Source organism: Octopus bimaculoides, chromosome 19 (assembly GCF_046866305.1).
Source record: "Octopus bimaculoides isolate indiv1 chromosome 19, ASM4686630v1, whole genome shotgun sequence".
NCBI classification, from domain to species: domain Eukaryota; kingdom Metazoa; phylum Mollusca; class Cephalopoda; order Octopoda; family Octopodidae; genus Octopus; species Octopus bimaculoides.
This window is the reverse complement of record NC_142946.1, coordinates 22,578,546-22,596,403: the sequence shown is the minus strand read 5'-3', so window position 1 is coordinate 22,596,403 and position 17,858 is coordinate 22,578,546. Positions and strand designations below refer to the sequence as shown.

The 17,858-nt window shown below is 37.2% G+C and overlaps 1 protein-coding gene across 1 annotated transcript; it reads right to left on the bottom strand.

The window, feature by feature from the left end:
* Nucleotides 1-1,814: 1,814 nt before the first annotated feature.
* LOC106871650 (transmembrane protein 256 homolog) lies at nt 1,815-16,970 on the bottom strand. Its single transcript, XM_014918234.3, has 4 exons — nt 16,650-16,970; nt 9,098-9,135; nt 7,060-7,140; nt 1,815-2,365 (listed from the first exon to the last, which is right to left on the bottom strand). Exons 1-4 carry the CDS (start codon nt 16,822-16,824, stop codon nt 2,222-2,224), a joined length of 438 nt encoding a protein of 145 aa, XP_014773720.1. The 5' UTR covers nt 16,825-16,970; the 3' UTR covers nt 1,815-2,221.
* Between the last annotated feature and the right edge of the window lie 888 nt (nt 16,971-17,858).

Here is a 17,858-nt window from a genome sequence, read left to right as displayed (position 1 = left end):
TGCCTATATGATTTTTTTATAAACATCAGATGGCTAAGAGAGTCTATCCAAGTAAAATAGATATCAAAGGGACCCATATTTTAAAAAAGGTTGAGAAACACTGATTTAAAACATTATTGAATATTACTGCTTTTCATCACTGCATAACTCTTCATAGTTAGCTTTTTAATGTTTTTTGCATTAAATATATTAACACCAACTTTACTACTTTTACTGAGTCTAACTTTGATTATTGCTCTGATTCAATCATGATTTTTCATATTGTATTTGGGAATTTAAAATTGTAAAAATTATAAAATAGGACTGATGAATTATATCACCTGTAATACATAGAGACACTAGGGCTGCTTAACCTACTAGAAAGAGCAACCAGATCTTTTTCACTCTTACCCTACTATTTGAAATAATGATTTCAAATTTTGGCACACGGCCAGCAGTTTTTGAGGTAGGGGCAAATCAATGGTTTCAGCTTCTTTTCATCATGCCACTCACACGTAAACATGCTTGGTGTTATATTCTACAAAAAACACAACCTACTGTTCATGATATCACAGGAATGTAATCTGTACCTGTTAACCAAAGAATGCTGATAATATCAGCAACCTGTAAAAAGCACGCATTTCGACGATTTTGAAACACTCAGTGCTAGCAAACTAGGAGTATACATGCATGCTATAACCAACAGAGAACTACTTCAATAACATCTGTCCATTTTATTCATGTTCCAACTGTGAAGTCTCATGTTATAATATTTCTCATGCAATAAAACTACCAGACTTTGGAATTCAAGTTACCAAGGAGGATTTTGTCATCCTGCATGGAATACTCTGGAGTTACTTGGAGAGGAGATACTAGTAATAAGATAATAGTTGTCATCTTTCATCATGATGGTGAGGTGTCAGGAAAGAGGAGGATAATGTAGATTTTAGCAGGACACATATTAGGTAAAAATGCAAGTCAATTCAGTACTTTTCCTTACTACCTTCCAACCAACCATTGCACAAAGGAATGTTTGGTCTCTAAGTTTCAGACTTTAATATCAATAGTATATCACTTTGAATGAGTGACACAGAGGGGCTGCTACATAGAGTTTCATTGGACTTCCCTCTATTAAAATATATTCTCAGAAAGAATAAAATTAATCTGTCTTACGTGATTTTAGAACCAGGTTATGGTCCTCGTGTGGTAATCATACACCAATTTAAGTTATAGTCAAACTCATTCTCATAAGAGTTAGCCACTCTTCAGCCAATTTTATATTGATTTTACAAAATGTTGAGCAAAAAGAACAACAGTTTTGATTCTCAGTCAAAACTATTCTAAGTTGCAAAATATTCTAGAAAAGATGAAAATGTCAAGTTTCCAATATCTTTTTTTGTATTTTGAGATAATCTTTATGCTAATAATAAACACATGTACCAGTTCTATTTCACTTCTTTATTATTTGTCAGTTGGTTAACCAATTAACTAGTCAATTGTACCACTATTCATTTGGTTAATCAATCAATCAGTTACAATTGTCAAAGTCCTTACAATGCCATTTGCAACCTCAACAATGAAAAGCCCTCACTACTCCAGGTCAGCTTCTGGTCTGTCTGTCTCTTAACATTAAGCTCTATATTCATGTAGTTGTGTGGACTTCCATAAAATCTGACAAACATTAAATCTTTGTCCGAGATTATTCATTGATTTCACTTCATTCTTATTTCTTTTCTTCAACGCACTTACAGAATTGCCAGTATTACCAACTAACTAATCAACCAAACAAAAACTCAGTCTCGCAGACATATTAGAATTTAAATAAAAACAAACAGTTTATAATATTAGTTATTTTTTTAATTTTTATTTAAACAAAAATTTTCCTGTAAGAAAATATCAATAACGTTCATGATTAAATAAGAATTATTTCAGTTAATTATTTTTCCGTTTTCATTTTTTATGTTAAAAATGCGAAAAGAAGTTACAAAATATAAACATATGAGGATAATGTTCAGCCAGAGAAGCAAGTTTCTCTAAAAGTAGATAAATGTATATAACGGGAGATATCTAATACTTTCGAAAGTACTCTTTATCAAAGTTCGATGAAAGACACCACCTAAAACATCAAATTTAATTTTATTCAGCATATCTCATTTCATTTTTTTTTTTTTTCCACAGAATTGACTCTTACAGTTCTCTTGGAATACTAGGGATTATTTTCTCTAATAGTCGATTTTTTTAATTAGGCTGCTATGATAATCCAACCCAGAATAAGAAACATTCCACCATAGGGTGTGAATATCCGCAGTCTTTTATCATCAGTTAATGCATGGTAGTAACAAGTGCCTGAAAACAGCAACATTCCAGTTGTGAGCAAGTAACCAGTCTGAAAATTTCAAAGAAAAATAAAAATGTCATTAAAATGCTACAAGCTAAAAACAAAAATTAAAACAAAAACAATAACTTTTACATGAACCTTTAGCATGCTTAGGTGCCTCATGTTGCCATACAAGTTTTCCCCCTTGTAGCAGCAGGTATATTGTGTTGCATTGAGAGAGGAGAAAACTCATATGGCAACATGATGTACTAACAGCATGCTAAAGGTTAATATACTGATATGATATTTGTTCTCATCATCACCATTCACATTTTAAATGTACAGAGAACAGACTTCCTCAAATGTCCAAGGGATATCCTTAGAAGTAGTAGACAGCTTCTGTAACTTGGGTGACCAAGTTAGTAGTAGAGGAGGAAGTTCTGAAAGCATATTTGCTAGAATAAGAATAGGCTGGGCTAAGATCAGAGAGTTATAACCTTTCTTGGTAACAAAGGGCCTCTCTGCCTGAGAGTGAAAGGCAGATTGTATGATGCTTGTGTATATGCAACTATACTACATAGCAGTAAAACATGGGCTGTGACTACAGAGGACATGTGAAGGCTTGAAAGAAATGAAACTAGTATTCTCTACTAGATAGATAATGTCAGTATGCACATACAACAGACTGTAAATGATTTAAGAGAAAAATTGGGTATAAGAGGCATCAGTTATGGTGTGCAAGAGTGAAGACTGCACTGGTATGGTCACATGGTATGTACGGATGAGGACAGTTGTGTAAAGAAGTGCTGACTGTGGAGGGAACCTGTGGAAGGGGTAGACACAGAGAAAGGATCTTTAGATGTTGGGCCTCACTGAGGAGATGACAAGGGACCAAAATTTCTGGTGGTTAGCTGTGCTTGAGAAGACACATCAAGCTAAGTAAAAATCATGACCATACATACATACAAGCATGTTCTTTACAGTCATGAGCCCCACTCCCTTTCTTACAGCCAAGAGGTCCTTATCATGCAAGCTCATGGGTGCTGGTGGTATGCAAAAAGCAACCCTTTTGGTGCTATGTAAAAAGCACCCATGCTGATGCCACATACAATAACACCAAGTACATTGTGTAAAGTGGACGGTGTTAGGAAAGGCATCCAGCCATAGAAACCATGCCAAAACAGACAATTGGAGTCTGGTACAGTTATCCACTTGGCCAACTCCTGTCACAGCATCCAATCCATGCCAGCATGGAAAACAGATGTTAAATGACGATGACTGTTCCATGGTAGCAAAAGTAGTTCATAGCAGAAGACCTCACTTATGACCTTTGTCCCCTGTAGAGCATAGACCATCAATAACTTTTCTCCATTATTACGGGACTGTCTCAAAGTGTGGCCTATCATATTTTCTTGAGACTTTCCTCTCCTAGGTCTTGTTGGCATTGAATTGTCATTGTTACTTCTGTATGTGATCTTTGCTTCACATATGGTATAGTGAAAATATCATGGTACTCACATCGATATTAATTAAGATGTCATATTGGGACCCTGGGACACAAAGAGAAATGACACTTGAGATGCAACATGTTAACATAAATTTGAAGAGTAGGCCATCCAGTTGATCAAACAAGTGAATACTCATCAATGGGGGATCTAGTATCATTTGTGTCATTTCATATCAGACCTAATACCTTCAGACCTAACTTCCTATTTCATGTCACCATCACATCTAGCACTTCAAACACTTTTTACTGTCACTCAACAAAATTTGTCTAGATTACAATCACTTGTCTAGACTACACATCACTCAACAAAATTTGTCTAGGCGTAGGAGTGGCTGTGTGGTAAGTAGCTTGCTTACAAACCACATGCTTCCGGGTTCAGTCCCACTGCGTGGCACCTTGGGCAAGTGTCTTCTACTATAGCCTCGGGCCGACCAAAGCCTTATGAGTGGATTTGGTAGACGGAAACTGAAAGAAGCCCGTCGTTATATATATATATATATATATATATATAAGCCTGGTGTTGCCATCCGGTTTCACCAGTCCTCAGTCAAATCGTCCAACCCATGCTAGCATGGAAAGCGGACGTTAAACGATGATGACGATGATGATATATGTGTGTGTGTGTATATGTTGGTGTTTGTATCCAAAATAGTATGATATGTGGTGCTATGGCCTCTAGGAGTAAAGTTGAAAATGTGTGACACACTGACATTCACATTTATTATATAATATTATATTATTATATTATATTAAGGCAGCGAGCTGGCAGAATCATTAGCATGCCAGGCAAAATGCTTAGCGGTATTTTGTCTGCTGTTAGGTTTTGAGTTTGAATTCCACCAAGGTCGACTTTGCTTTTCATCCTTCCAGAGTCGATAAAATTAGTACCAGTTATGTACCGGGGTTGATGTAATGAACTTAATCCTTTTCCCCAAAATTTGAAGCCTTGTGCTTCCAGTAGAAAGGATTTATTAAAGTTGAAAAACTGCAACACACTGACATTTATTATATTAGATATGTTTAATTTTGGGGAAACTTTATTTTAATTAAAGTGTATTGTGTGTGTGCGTGTGTGTGTGTGGGGGGGGGTATATATTAAAGAAAGCAAAACATAAAACAAAAATGATAGTGTTCAGTATGTTGGCAACAGGAATTTTTGTCAGAGACATGGTTAAACAAAGTTGTACATCATCTCCCTCTTTCTCTCACATACCCACTCTTTCTCTCTATTTTATTATCACTCCCTCAACACTGCTACTTTTAATAAAACATAATCAGCTCTCCCTAAATTTCTTTGTCTCTTTCTGTCTTTGCCACCACCCTCACTGTCTCTATGCCTACTATTACTCTCACCCCATCATGAGGAACAGTAGGAGTGTCATTGAATAGTGAGAGAGAGGATCTAAGTGTGACACACTGACACACAGAAATTGGTTTTTGCATTTATTATATTAGATATACATACATACATATATATATATATATATATATATATATATATATATATATATATATATATATATATATGTATGTGTGTGTGTGTGTGTGTGTGTGTGTGTGTGTGTGTGTGTGTATACATACACACACACACACACATATATATATATATATATATATACACACACACATTTACATACATATACATATATATATATATAATGGTATTGGTCATGTGTTGCGAATGAATGAGGATGGTTGTGTGAAAAAGTGTCATACCCTAGCAGTTGAGGAAACCTGTGGAAGAGGTAGACCCAGGAAAGAGATGGTGAAGCACGACCTTCGAACATTGGGCCTTACTGAGGCAATGACTAGTGACCAAGACCTTTGGAGATATGCTGTGCATCAGAAGACCCGACAAGCCAAGTGAGACCATAGCCCATAGCCTATGCCAGTGGGTGTAACCAGCCCACTTATGAGTACCCCTCATTCATTGGAAAATGAACTTTGCTTGCAAAGACCTATTGAGGCAAATCAAAATCGCTGACGTGGTCAATGACGGAACCGCCTGATTGGCACTAGTGCCAGTGGAACGTTAAAAGCACATCCGAGCATGATCATTGCCAGGGCCACAGATTGGCTCCCATGCTGGTGGCACCATTCGAGCATGATCATTACCAGCATTGCCTTACCGGCACGTGAAAAACAATATTCGAGCGTGGTCGTTGCCAGTGCCACCAAACTGGCTCCTGTGCAGGTAGCACGTAAAAAACACCTTTTGAGTGTGGTCATTGCCAGAACTTCCTGACTGGCCCGCATGCTGGTGGCGTGTAAAAGCAGCCACTAACACTCTCGGAGTGGTTGGCGTTAGGAAGGGCATCCAGCTGTAGAAACTCTGCCAGATCAGATTGAGCCTGGTGCAGCCTCTGGCTCACCAGTCCTCAGTCAAACTGTCCAACCCATGCCAGAATGGAAAGCAGACGTTAAATGATGATGATGATGAATGACGATGATATACAAAATATGGAGGTTTAGTTCACAGGTGAGCTAAATGATTAGGTACACTAGGTAAGTGCTGTAACGGATTACTAGGGCTCCAAGGTTATAGCCAAGATGGTAGTTATGGAGTCATTGCAGATTTCCGATGCAACGAATATATAATTGTTAAAGAGGACAATAAACATTAAGGCAAGGCAAACATCTCAAGCCGTATACAGTATTATTATTGGAAAAAAATTCAGACTTACAGCTATTTCTGGAATATCCCTGAGTATGGGATATTCCGTCATCAGAGACAAATAGGGAAAAATAAGGAAAATGAGAATGGTATATATTAATGAGATGACGACATAGAGGAAAGGAGTAAAAGAATAAGGAGTTGGAAAGAAAGAAGAAAAAAGAAGCATAAAAGTTCATAGTTCAACTTGTTAGAGTTGTAGAAACAAGAGCATAAGTCCTTAGGTGCAATCCTGCATAGATCTATGTCGGTTAAAATCCTGATATAGTAGACATCCAGAGAAAAAAGACATGAACAAATCAATGTTCAATAACAGAATGCTAAGGGAGCTTTTTATGTGGCACCAGCACAGGACTCTTGCAGGCCAATCCCCTTCAGTAGAGGGAGCAGCTTTAACACTTCTGCCACACATACACACATACCAGTATATTCTAAGACCATAATTAGTGCAAAATCGCATTCTAATATTCGATGTTTGGTCAAAAACAATACAAACCGGTTGAGGAATATAAAAATGAATGAGACATTCAAGATTTAAAATATTGCTTTAGAGAACAAAGTGACAAATTAATATTTACTTACAAGATTAGGTCGTCTTGTTAAAGGTACAGTCAACAAAGCCACTGAATGAAGCAGATGCATACTGTTTCCTGTGTCAAAGACCTAAAATATAAACAGAATATACTTGTTGTAAAATAAAAGTGAGAAAAGAACTGAATATCAATGATAATGACCAATGAATACATGGGAGATTCCTACAATGGTACACAGTTTATTAAGTCTGAGTAAATGAGACATTGTCCCATGTTTAATCACCTGTCAGACTAATTCCACTCTAGGTTACTCACCCACCTTCACTATTCTTCTGTCCTATTCTGTCTCTCATATTCACCTTGTTCCTTGACCTTACATCTCTCTCTCTCTCTCTCTCTCTCTCTCTCTCTCTCTCTCTCTCTCTCTCTTTCTCATTCCAGATGGGAAGCCATGTATTCACCTCTTCAACAAGACACTTGCTCCTGTCCCTCTATCATTTTTCATATTCCTCAATACTATACCCCGCTCAGTTCAGGGAGCTGTCCTTAAGGAACCCAGTACATTCTGTGGGGTGGTTGGCATTAGGAAGAGTATCCAGCTGTAGAAACATGTCAAAGCAGACATTGGTGCTCTGGCTTGCAAGTTCATGTCACAATGTCCAATCCATGCCAGCCTGGAAAAAGGGATGTTAAATAACAAATATGATGCAGAGTAGAATAAGGATAATTAAGTGAGGATGATTAATTAATGCCCAGTTTAAATTCCAATATGTTACTATTGGTTGAGAAGGAGTGTTTTGCAATTCTTAGGTGTAATTTAAAGAGTCAATGAGACAGAAGAAAGATAGATTGGTATAATGACATTATGTTGTAGTTGTTGTTGTTTCATCCCAGGTTAGTCTTGAAAGTGCACATCAATAACCATATTTGGACCTTGATGCCTTGTCTTTTTGTCTATCTAGGTTTGATGATCCAATAGTTCCTTCCTTCCTTTCTTAAAGACAGTTGAGAGTGAACTGAGAGAGATTGAGATCATGATTGGTTTAGTTGGATGATGTGCATACAGTCAGCAATTTTAAACTGCTGCAGCAGCAGTAATAGATGGTAAAATACACTTAGCGTCAGTGAAAATAGTCGGGGAAGACTTGTCTATCAAATGCTTACTCGTTTTGCAAATTCAATTAAGAAAGCATAATTGCAGATGGTGACCTCACTAGAGCTAGTGCCATGAAAAAAGAACCTAGTATACTCTGTGGAGTAGTTGGTATTAGGAAGATATGAGAATGGTACTTTGATACAATGAATAATGACTACCTAGGGTTACAGTGAACAACTGTTCAGAACTGAATTTTCAGGCTCTAAAAAGGAAATCTAGCTTTTGTAAGAGTCTTCACTATGTGATAGATGCACGATTGCAATTAAAGGTGATAATAGTTTAGCGTTAGAATCATTCTAATAGAGCAGGCCTACGATCGAAAGTGTCAATATGATTATACCATCTCTTTTTATTTATCTAGGACTACATAATCCAGTGTATTCCTTATATCATGATTTGAGAGAAATTTAATGGCTAGTTTTAACAGGTCAAATGACTGCTGTTGATTAGTGTAAAACTTTACATCTGTAATGTGTGTAATGGCTTTGAATTGTGTTTATTAGTAGTAGTGAAGAGGTAGTATTATAGAAGGTGTTGCTTTATATCTATAAGAGCACAGGATGATAATGTAAGATAAAGGAGTGAAAAACTGCAGAACAGGTGGTAAAAGAAAGATAGACTTTGGAAAAGTAGTAAAGTCATATCTTAAAATACTAGCTTCTCAGAGATGACATCAGACTAACTTGCACGGAAAAAATACAGTGTAATAAATCCATCTCATCCATCATCATAAAAAGACCATAAAACACTGACGGTTTACTTATAACCATACACATTGACTGAGTGTATACTCTAATTAAACTCTCACTCAGTATAAACAAATTTCATTTATATCTTCATAGTTCTGTAGACTTCTTTTTTTTTTTACAGAATATTTCTATGTATAGTTACAACATATAGAATTAAAAAATGAATCAAAAATATCACTCACTTGTTTTAATTCTGTATTTTTACTCTTTGCATGAATAACTGGAAAAATAAATCAATATTATATTTAGTGATAATATCTGAATATCATATCGAACATTAGTACCTAATACATCTTTTGTTATTGTGAGCAAGATCTCAATTAAGCTTCTTTGATGTAGCATCTACAAAAACTAGGTTAGCCCCTTAGCATTCAGATTACTTTATCAAAACATAATGTTTGTTTATTCAGATTGTTTGAAAGTAATCATGCATTGTCTTATAGCGTCAAGATTTTGATGATTGGATTTCTTATTCTTAGAATGACATTGTAGGGTAGGTGTGAGAAATCAGATCTGGCTGGTTCAAACATAAAACAAGCAGAACTTTTGGGCCAGTCATGGCAGGTTTAAATACTAAAGGATTAAGTATCCAAGTAAACCTGTGTATAGTTAGGCTATTGGCAATGAAATTGGCAAAACTCCACAAGCTTGTTTGATGGGAGAGTGATTTCTGGACAGTCAGTGAAGTGAAAAATAAAATGTGTAAACAAAAATAAAATGACAGATGAATTCAGATGTGTCAAGCCATCCAATGCTGATTAGGTGCTCCATGGCATCACCTAAAATAGGAGGACACACATTATACTCTCAATGTCTACTGATCAACTACTGCAATGGTTATAAAGTCTTGGTCTGTTCTTGCCTACAGAGCACACAACAGCTCGCTGTGAGAGTGCTAGTAGTAAAAGTGTGAAAACAAACATTATTAACACAAAAATCTCTTGTAAGTAGTCCTTTGAATTAATGTCTGGCATTAAAGAAAGGCATCCCAACCACAGAAACCATGCCAAATGCAAACACTGGAACTCAATTTCAGTCCTTTGACTTGTCAAATCTTCTCAAACCATTCAACCCATGCCAGTGAAGTAGACAGATGTTAAATAATGGTGATGATAACAACATCAAATCTGTAGACTTGATCACTATACACAAGCCTCCCAAATCCTCTTTGACAAAAATTCAGGTGTGTACTATTGCATACATCTTCTTTACAGCCACTTTTATCTCATCTACGTCATCAAATTATTGTCCCTAAAGACTATTCTTCATAGGACAAAACAAGTGGAAGTTGAAGGGCACTAAATCCAGGATGTTAAGGTAAATGGAGCACTACTGACCAGCTCAATTTGCCACTTGTCTGATATATTGGTTTCAAATTTTGGCACAACGCCAGCAATTTTTGGGGAGCTGGTAAGTCGATTACATCAACCCCAGTGCTCAAGTGGTACTTATTTCTCAAGCTTGAAAGGATGAAAGCCAAAGTCAACTTTAACAGAATTTGAACTCAGAATGTAAAAATGGATGAAATGCCACTAAGCATTTTACCCAGCATGCAAACAACTCCGTCAGCTCACTGCCTTAGAACATAGATAGGTGAAATGCTGCAAAGCATACATATGTAAGAATATAAATATATATATATATATATATACCTCTTTCCTTTCCTGAGCATCCAATAATACTATCCATATCACGTCCTCACTTTTTTGTTTTTTTGTTATTGTTTTTTTGAACTATATATATATATATACATATATATATACACGACATTCAAATTTTTTTTTCTCCGTGGTTTTCTCCTTATTCTTTCTGTTGAAGAGCATAGCTCGAAACGTTAAAGACTTTCTCTATTCCCGAGCGTTAAACTAATACATCCTTTTGTCGTTTACACCACCTGTCCTCGTCTGTTGTTTTTTTCGTAAACTCTCCCATATATATATATATATATATATATATATAGGAGAATATACAAAAAATAACAACAGACGAGGACAGGTGGTGTAAATAACAAAAGTATATATTAGTATGACGCTCGGGAATACGGAATATATATATATATAAACATATATATATATATATATATATAAACATATATATATATATATAAACATATATAAACATATATATATATATATATATATATAAACATATATATATATATATATATATATATATATATATAAACATATATATATAGATATATATATATATATAAACATATATATATATATATATATATATATATAAACATATATATATATATATATATATATATATATATATATATATATATATATATATATATATATAGATAGATAGATAGATAGATAGATAGATAGATAGATATAGGGGAATACCTAGAAGTAGTTGATAGCATCTGTTATGAAGATGACCAAGTCAACAGTGGAGCTGGATGCTCCAAGAGCCTTCCTGCTATAATAAGAATAGGCTGGGCAAAGTTCAGAGAGCTTCTACCTCTGTTGGTAACAAAGGGCCTTTCCCTCAGAGTAAAAGGCAGACTGTATGATGCCTGTGTGCGAATAGCCATGCTACACAACAGTGAAACATGGGCTTTGACCACAGAGAATATGCAAAGGCTTGAAAGAAATGAAGTTAGTATGCTTTGCTGGATGTGAAATGTCAGTGTGCATGTACAACAGAGTGTAAATATCTTGAGAGAAAAACTGGGCATAAGAGGTATGAGATGTGGTATGCAAAAGAGACAACTGTGCTAGTATGGTTGGGTGATGTGTATGGATGATGACAGCTGAGTAAGGAAGTGCTGATCTCTAACTGTGGAAGAGATAGACCCAGAAAAACACGGGACGAGGTGGTCTTCGAATACTGGGCCTCATGGAGGTGGTGACAAGTGCCCAAGGTCTTTGGCAATATGCAGTGCTTGAGAAGACTCATGAAGCCAAATGAAATTGTAGTTGTGGTCATTGCCAGTATCATGTAAATAGCATCTGTGAAATCATAATCATGACCACTGCCAGTTTCATGTAAATGACACTTGTGCTGGTAGCACATAAAAAGCACCCATTACATTCTTGGAGTGGTTTGCATTAGGAAGGGCACCCAGCCATAGAAACCATGCTAAATTAGACTGGAACCTGATGCAGCTATCTGGCTTACCAGTCCCAGATAAACCGAATAACCCATGCTAACATAGAAAGCTGATGTTAAATGATGATGATGATATGTCAGTATTGCTGCTGGTTCTACAGTTTGATGTCTTTCCTTTCACCAGCCACTCTTCTGAGTGAACAGGGTGCATTTCCTCATGGTATCAACACTAGTCTGGTTGAATAGTTCTCAGTGAGAAAGGATTACAGGGACCCCACAGCTTCACTTTCTCTGCTTTTTGATGTTTACAGGGTGCATTTTTTTCATGGCAGTGGCTCTAGATAGGTTATCATGCTAAGTATTCATTCTAGAATTGATACAATTTAGCAGCTTTCTATTGTGGAACCAGCACAGGATTTGGTGGTAGGGGAGGTGCCTTGTGCATAGGAAATGATGAGAATATTCAATAATATAAGATATGTAGACTAAGAAAAAGGGAGGAATATGAAAAGGAGCAGCGAAGCAGCATGGCCAGAAAGGGGTGAAAGGAGCATAGCCAGAGACAGAGTTAGAAGCGAGAGTGGTGACATCAGAAGGATCAGAATGAGAGGGTGGGAGGATCAGGACTATGATGTTGAGGACAGGATTCTTTGAGGTGTAATCAGAAGGGATGTGATTGCATGGAGGGGAAAAAGGTGAATAAGCTAAAGAGTAGCTGATGGGTGGCAATAAAAGTGGCCAAGAAGGAAGAGAATGATGCAGTCAGCACATGTAATGGGGAGATGGAAAATGGGGGCTACAAATGAGAAGAGTGAGTGGTAGGTAGAAGAGAAAGGGATCGGATGCAAGGTGACACGGGAAGCAGATTGTAATCTTGGCAGGAACAAAAGTATCCCAGTCTTTAAACACTGCCCTCATGTTGGGGCAAGTTTTGCCATGGATTGTTGGTCCTTCTGCAGCACCATGTATCATTAACACATGATCCCTTGTCACCTCCTCAGTGAGATGCAGCATCTTCAGATCAGTTTTCACTACTTTGTCCCAAGTCTTCCTTTGCTTCCCTTTTCGACAGGTTCCATTTACTTTGAGCACTTTTCATATCTTTCTGTCCATATCAGCATAACTCTCTCTCCTGCCCACCACATCTGATCCCACTTACCCAGTTTCTCTCTCAGCTCATGTGTACTCTGGCATTCATGCATACTAACATCACACATCCATCAGAGGATGCTGGCTTCATTTCTTTCTAACATTTTGCAGGCCTTCCCCAGCTCAACAAATTCCAAGTATAGTGGTTTACACTCTGCTAAGTGAGTTGTCTTACTTATAAGATTACATCTGTGATACTCTCTCCGACACGAAGACAAACTGCATTTTCTCAAACCTACATCAATTCCTGATTAATTATGCAATGATCCTTTTAATGACTTTCATAGCATGGACAAACAGTTTGATACCTCTATAATTTTCTCTCTCTCTACTATACCTACATATGTATGGAATGTGTATGTGTATACATATCATCACCATCATCATCATTTAATGTCCATTTTCCATGTTAGCATGGATTGAGCAGTTTGACTGAAAACTGGTAAGCTGCACCAGGTTCCAATCTGATTTGGCTTGGTTTCTATGGCTGGATGCTCTTTCTAATGCCAATCACAGGTCAAGCAACAAAAATAATATAAGAAGAAACCGCAAGTTATTTTTTGTTCAAAACACCAATTCAGGCATCCCTGACCAACACGCGTACATACATTATATATATATATATATATATATATATATATATATATATATAATGTAGAAGGGTAAAGACCCCTTTCCATCATGAATGACCATGGGATTGTACCAAGAAAGTTCCCCTCAAGGCACAAGCCCAGGCAAGGTTGTATGGAAGACCAGCAGTTGCCCATGCATACCAACCTCCCCTCTCCACAACCACCGATGTTATCCAAGGGAAAGGCAAAAACCAATACAGCTTGGCACCAGTGACATCACAACTCATTTCTACAGCTGAGTGAACTGGAGCAACATGAAATAAAGTGTCTTGTTCAAGAACACAACACACAGCTCAGTCTAGGAATCAGTACCCCATGACTGTGAGCCCAATGCTCTAACCACTCACTCAGATTTATTCCAGAATAAAACAAAAAGAATAACATATATAAATATATATATATACATATGTATGTACATGCATATTGCTAAATATTAATAAAAATATACAGGTACTCATATCTTGAGTCCTATTTTTCCTGTTTGCACCAACATACCAATATATATTTCTACATATATAAGTTCAAAAAAGAAAAATGACAAAAAAACAACAAAAAACAACAACGCGAGGACATGATACAGATTGTGTTATTGGACGCTTGGGAAAGGAAAGAAAGAGAATTTGACGTTTCGCGTGGAGCTCTTCGTCAGAAACATAGGAGAGTCCAAAGAAGGGAAGACGGAGGAAGAAAAAAATCGCCAACGATATCCACGAGGTTACATTGTGGAATATATATATATATATATATGAGATCTGATCAATAAGTATCCAGACTGTTGCCATAGTGACAAAGCTAAAGCATGCAGAGTGAAGCTACTATGCAAACATTGACCTTGAACTCTGTTGTGCTTGTGCACTGAATTTTAACATTCCAGCTCACTTCTGCTGTTTACAGCAGTGATTGGATGGAAGGTGTGTAGTGTGTGATCATTGTATTGACCATGATAGAGAAAGCTGTCCTGGCAATACCTACTCAGATGCTGATGCAAAGTTGTAGAGAGGGTATGGAGAGGAGTGTATGAGCTGCACAATTGTGTATGAGTGGTTCAGACGTTTCCAAGATGGCCAAGAAAATATCAATATTGACGAATGTTCTGAGAGACCCGTAACCAGCAGAACTGAGAAATACATCCCAGATGTGCCTGCAGCTGTGAGGGAAAATCTTCAAATCACCATCCATGAGTTATCAGAGGATGTACAGATTAGTTACGGTTCAGTTATCACTGACGATTTGGGTATGAGACGTGTGTCTGCCAAGTTTGTGCCAAAACTGCTTTCAGCTGCCCTAAAAGACACTCAGGTTTTACTTGCACAAGATCTCCTTGATTGTGTCGAGAACAATGAAAACTTTGTGTAGGCCTCTGAGCAGGTACCGCCAAGCTTTTGGCAAAATTTAATGCAGATTCTCTGCTCAGCTTTCTCTGTCATGATCAATGTGATGATCATATGCTACACACCATCCTTCCAAGCACTGCTGTAAACAGTGGAAGTGAGCTAGAACATTAAAACTTAGTGTGCATACACAGTAGAGTTCAAGGTCAATCTGTGCCAAACAGCTTCACTATGCATACTTTAGCTTCATTACTATGGCAACAGTCCAGATACTCATTGATCAGACCATGTGTATATAGATATATATACAAACATACATGTATGTATATATGTGTGTGTAGCACTTGTGCTGGAAGCATGTTAGAAAATCATTCGAGCGTGGTCGTTGCCAGTGCCACTGGACTGGCTCCTGTGCAGGTGGCACGTAAAAAACACCTTTTTGAGCGTGGCCGTTGCCAGTACTGTGTGACTGGCCCTCGTGCCGGTGGCACGTAAAAGCACCCACTACACTCTCGGAGTGGTTGGCGTTAGGAAGGGCATCCAGCTGTAGAAACTCTGCCAGATCAGATTGGAGCCTGGTGCAGCCTTCTGGCTTGCCAGTCCTCAGTCAAATCGTCCAACCCATGCTAGCATCGAAAGCGGACGTTAAACGATGATGATAATGATGATGATACATACACACACACGTATATACATGTGAGTGTGTGTTGGTGAGAGATGGCAAAATTGATGTTTTGAGCCAAAAATACCTTGTGGTTTCATCCCAGTTATGTACTTTTGCGCTTGGCCAACTCTGTCAAGGAAGCTAAAATAATTACCAGATTGATACAATTGATTAAAACCCTCAAAGGTGAAGCCCTACCAGGGCCAGTTCAATGACTGAAACCATTAAAAGAAAGATGTTACTTCAAAAATATCAAAAAGCAAATTAAAAGTATGCCAGCTGTGTGACTCGGATTATCAAAATAGCTAACATACGCAGAGACAACAGCACTGTAACGGATTTATGATACAGATGGATGATAAATGCTGCATGTAATTTAACTATGTACGACATGGACGTTATCAACAGTGGATATAATACATTGTGTACTTGAGTTAAAGTAGATCGGGTTTGAGATGATCAGCGAAATGGGCTATCGAAATAATGCCAGCAAGGAAAACAGATTTTATATAGTTTTCTTTTTGTGTTTTCTTTTTTTTTTTTGACGGTGGGTGGGGGGACAGTGGATCTCGAAACACAAAGTTATAAATAATAGCATGTAAATATCGAATTAAAAACCCTTTAAATAGAAAAAAGTGAAAGGCTTATTACTATGTATATATATATATAAGCTAAAAAAAACTACTACCAAAATTACAACTGTGTGAGATATAGCACCATACTGATGGAACAATACAAGGTGAGACACATTCCGATCCGACCGCTGAATGGTGAAAATTAACGTCGTTTCAGCAACTTGTGATATTAGTAGTCATTCGAAGATTATAGACGACAAACATTTATATCCACTAGAAATACTAAATAAGTGTTTACTACGAGGATAACTACTTACCATGTGCCCCGATAGCCGCCATCCCAACAGCTAAAGCACCAGAGATGCCGGCCAACCGAACAAAATTAGTTCCAGGAGCATTTGATAACATTACTTCTTTCACTTGTTCAGCAACAACACTCTGTTTGGGAAGCAGCGAAACGACTGCATTACTAATTCCGTAAATCATATCCATGATGACAAGATCTGTAGAACTGCCGCAAATCGCTAAAGTAATTTTAGCATGAACACGTCTAACGCGCGACCTTGTCCTACACAACGCAATAAACAAATGAAAGTGCTTTATTTAGTAAACACCGCCTTCCCATAACACTAACTTCCTGTTCTGCAGCATTAATTACGTTAGCCATCTGTTTTCTGCGATAAATATTCGTAAAATTTTATTACTGAAATCGAACGGCGAGACAAAATGTGATATAATTAAATATTTCATCGTATTTTTGACGATTTTTTCAATATGATTTATTTCGTATCTTTATGTCTTTGTCATGCTGTTGACTGTTCTGTATTTTACTTACTAAGATGTAGGTTTATTTTTATACACATACATCACCAGCTGAAAAGTCATTGAAACAAGACAAGGAACAGGTGCACGAATTAAGGGAAATGGCTACAAGTGAGTATACAGACCGGATCGCACACTCTTGACTCAGAATTATTTCAAAATAAAATTTTTAAAAATAATTCTTATATCCAGAGAAACTGTTGAATATCCACAGAGGAAAGACAATTTCCCGGTGAACTGGAATTTGTTGTTATCTAGCTCTAAGTCAATACCAATTCTGTTCATACCACGAACATCCGCGCTTAACAAATTTTTTATTCTTATATTTGTTTCAGTCCTTTGACTGTGGCCATACTGGAGCACTGCCTTTTAGTCGAACAAATTGACACCAGGACTTATTCTTTGTAAGCTTGGTACTTATTATATCGGTCTTTTTTTTGCCAAACCGCTAAGTTATGGGGACATAAACTCACCGATCGTTAAGCGACAGTGGAGTGGGGAGGCAAAAACAGACACAAAGACACACATAAATATATACTTATATATACGACGGGCTTCTTTCAGTTTCCATCTACCAAATCCACTCAAGGATTTGGTCGCCCTGAGGCTATAGTAGAAGACACTCAGCCAGGGTGTCATGCAGAGGGACTGAACCCCGCACCATGTGGTTGGTAAGCAAGCTACTTACCACACAGCCATATATA

Coding starts and splice junctions, on each gene's coding strand:
- LOC106871650 (XM_014918234.3), bottom strand. CDS start 16,824: ATGGATATGATTTACGGAATTAGTAATGCAGTCGTTTCGCTGCTTCCC. Junction 9,136..16,649: donor GGCGGCTATCGGGGCACATG/GTAAGTAGTTAT, acceptor TTATTTTTCCAG/TTATTCATGCAAAGAGTAAA. Junction 2,366..7,059: donor TAACAAGACGACCTAATCTT/GTAAGTAAATAT, acceptor TGAAATTTTCAG/ACTGGTTACTTGCTCACAAC.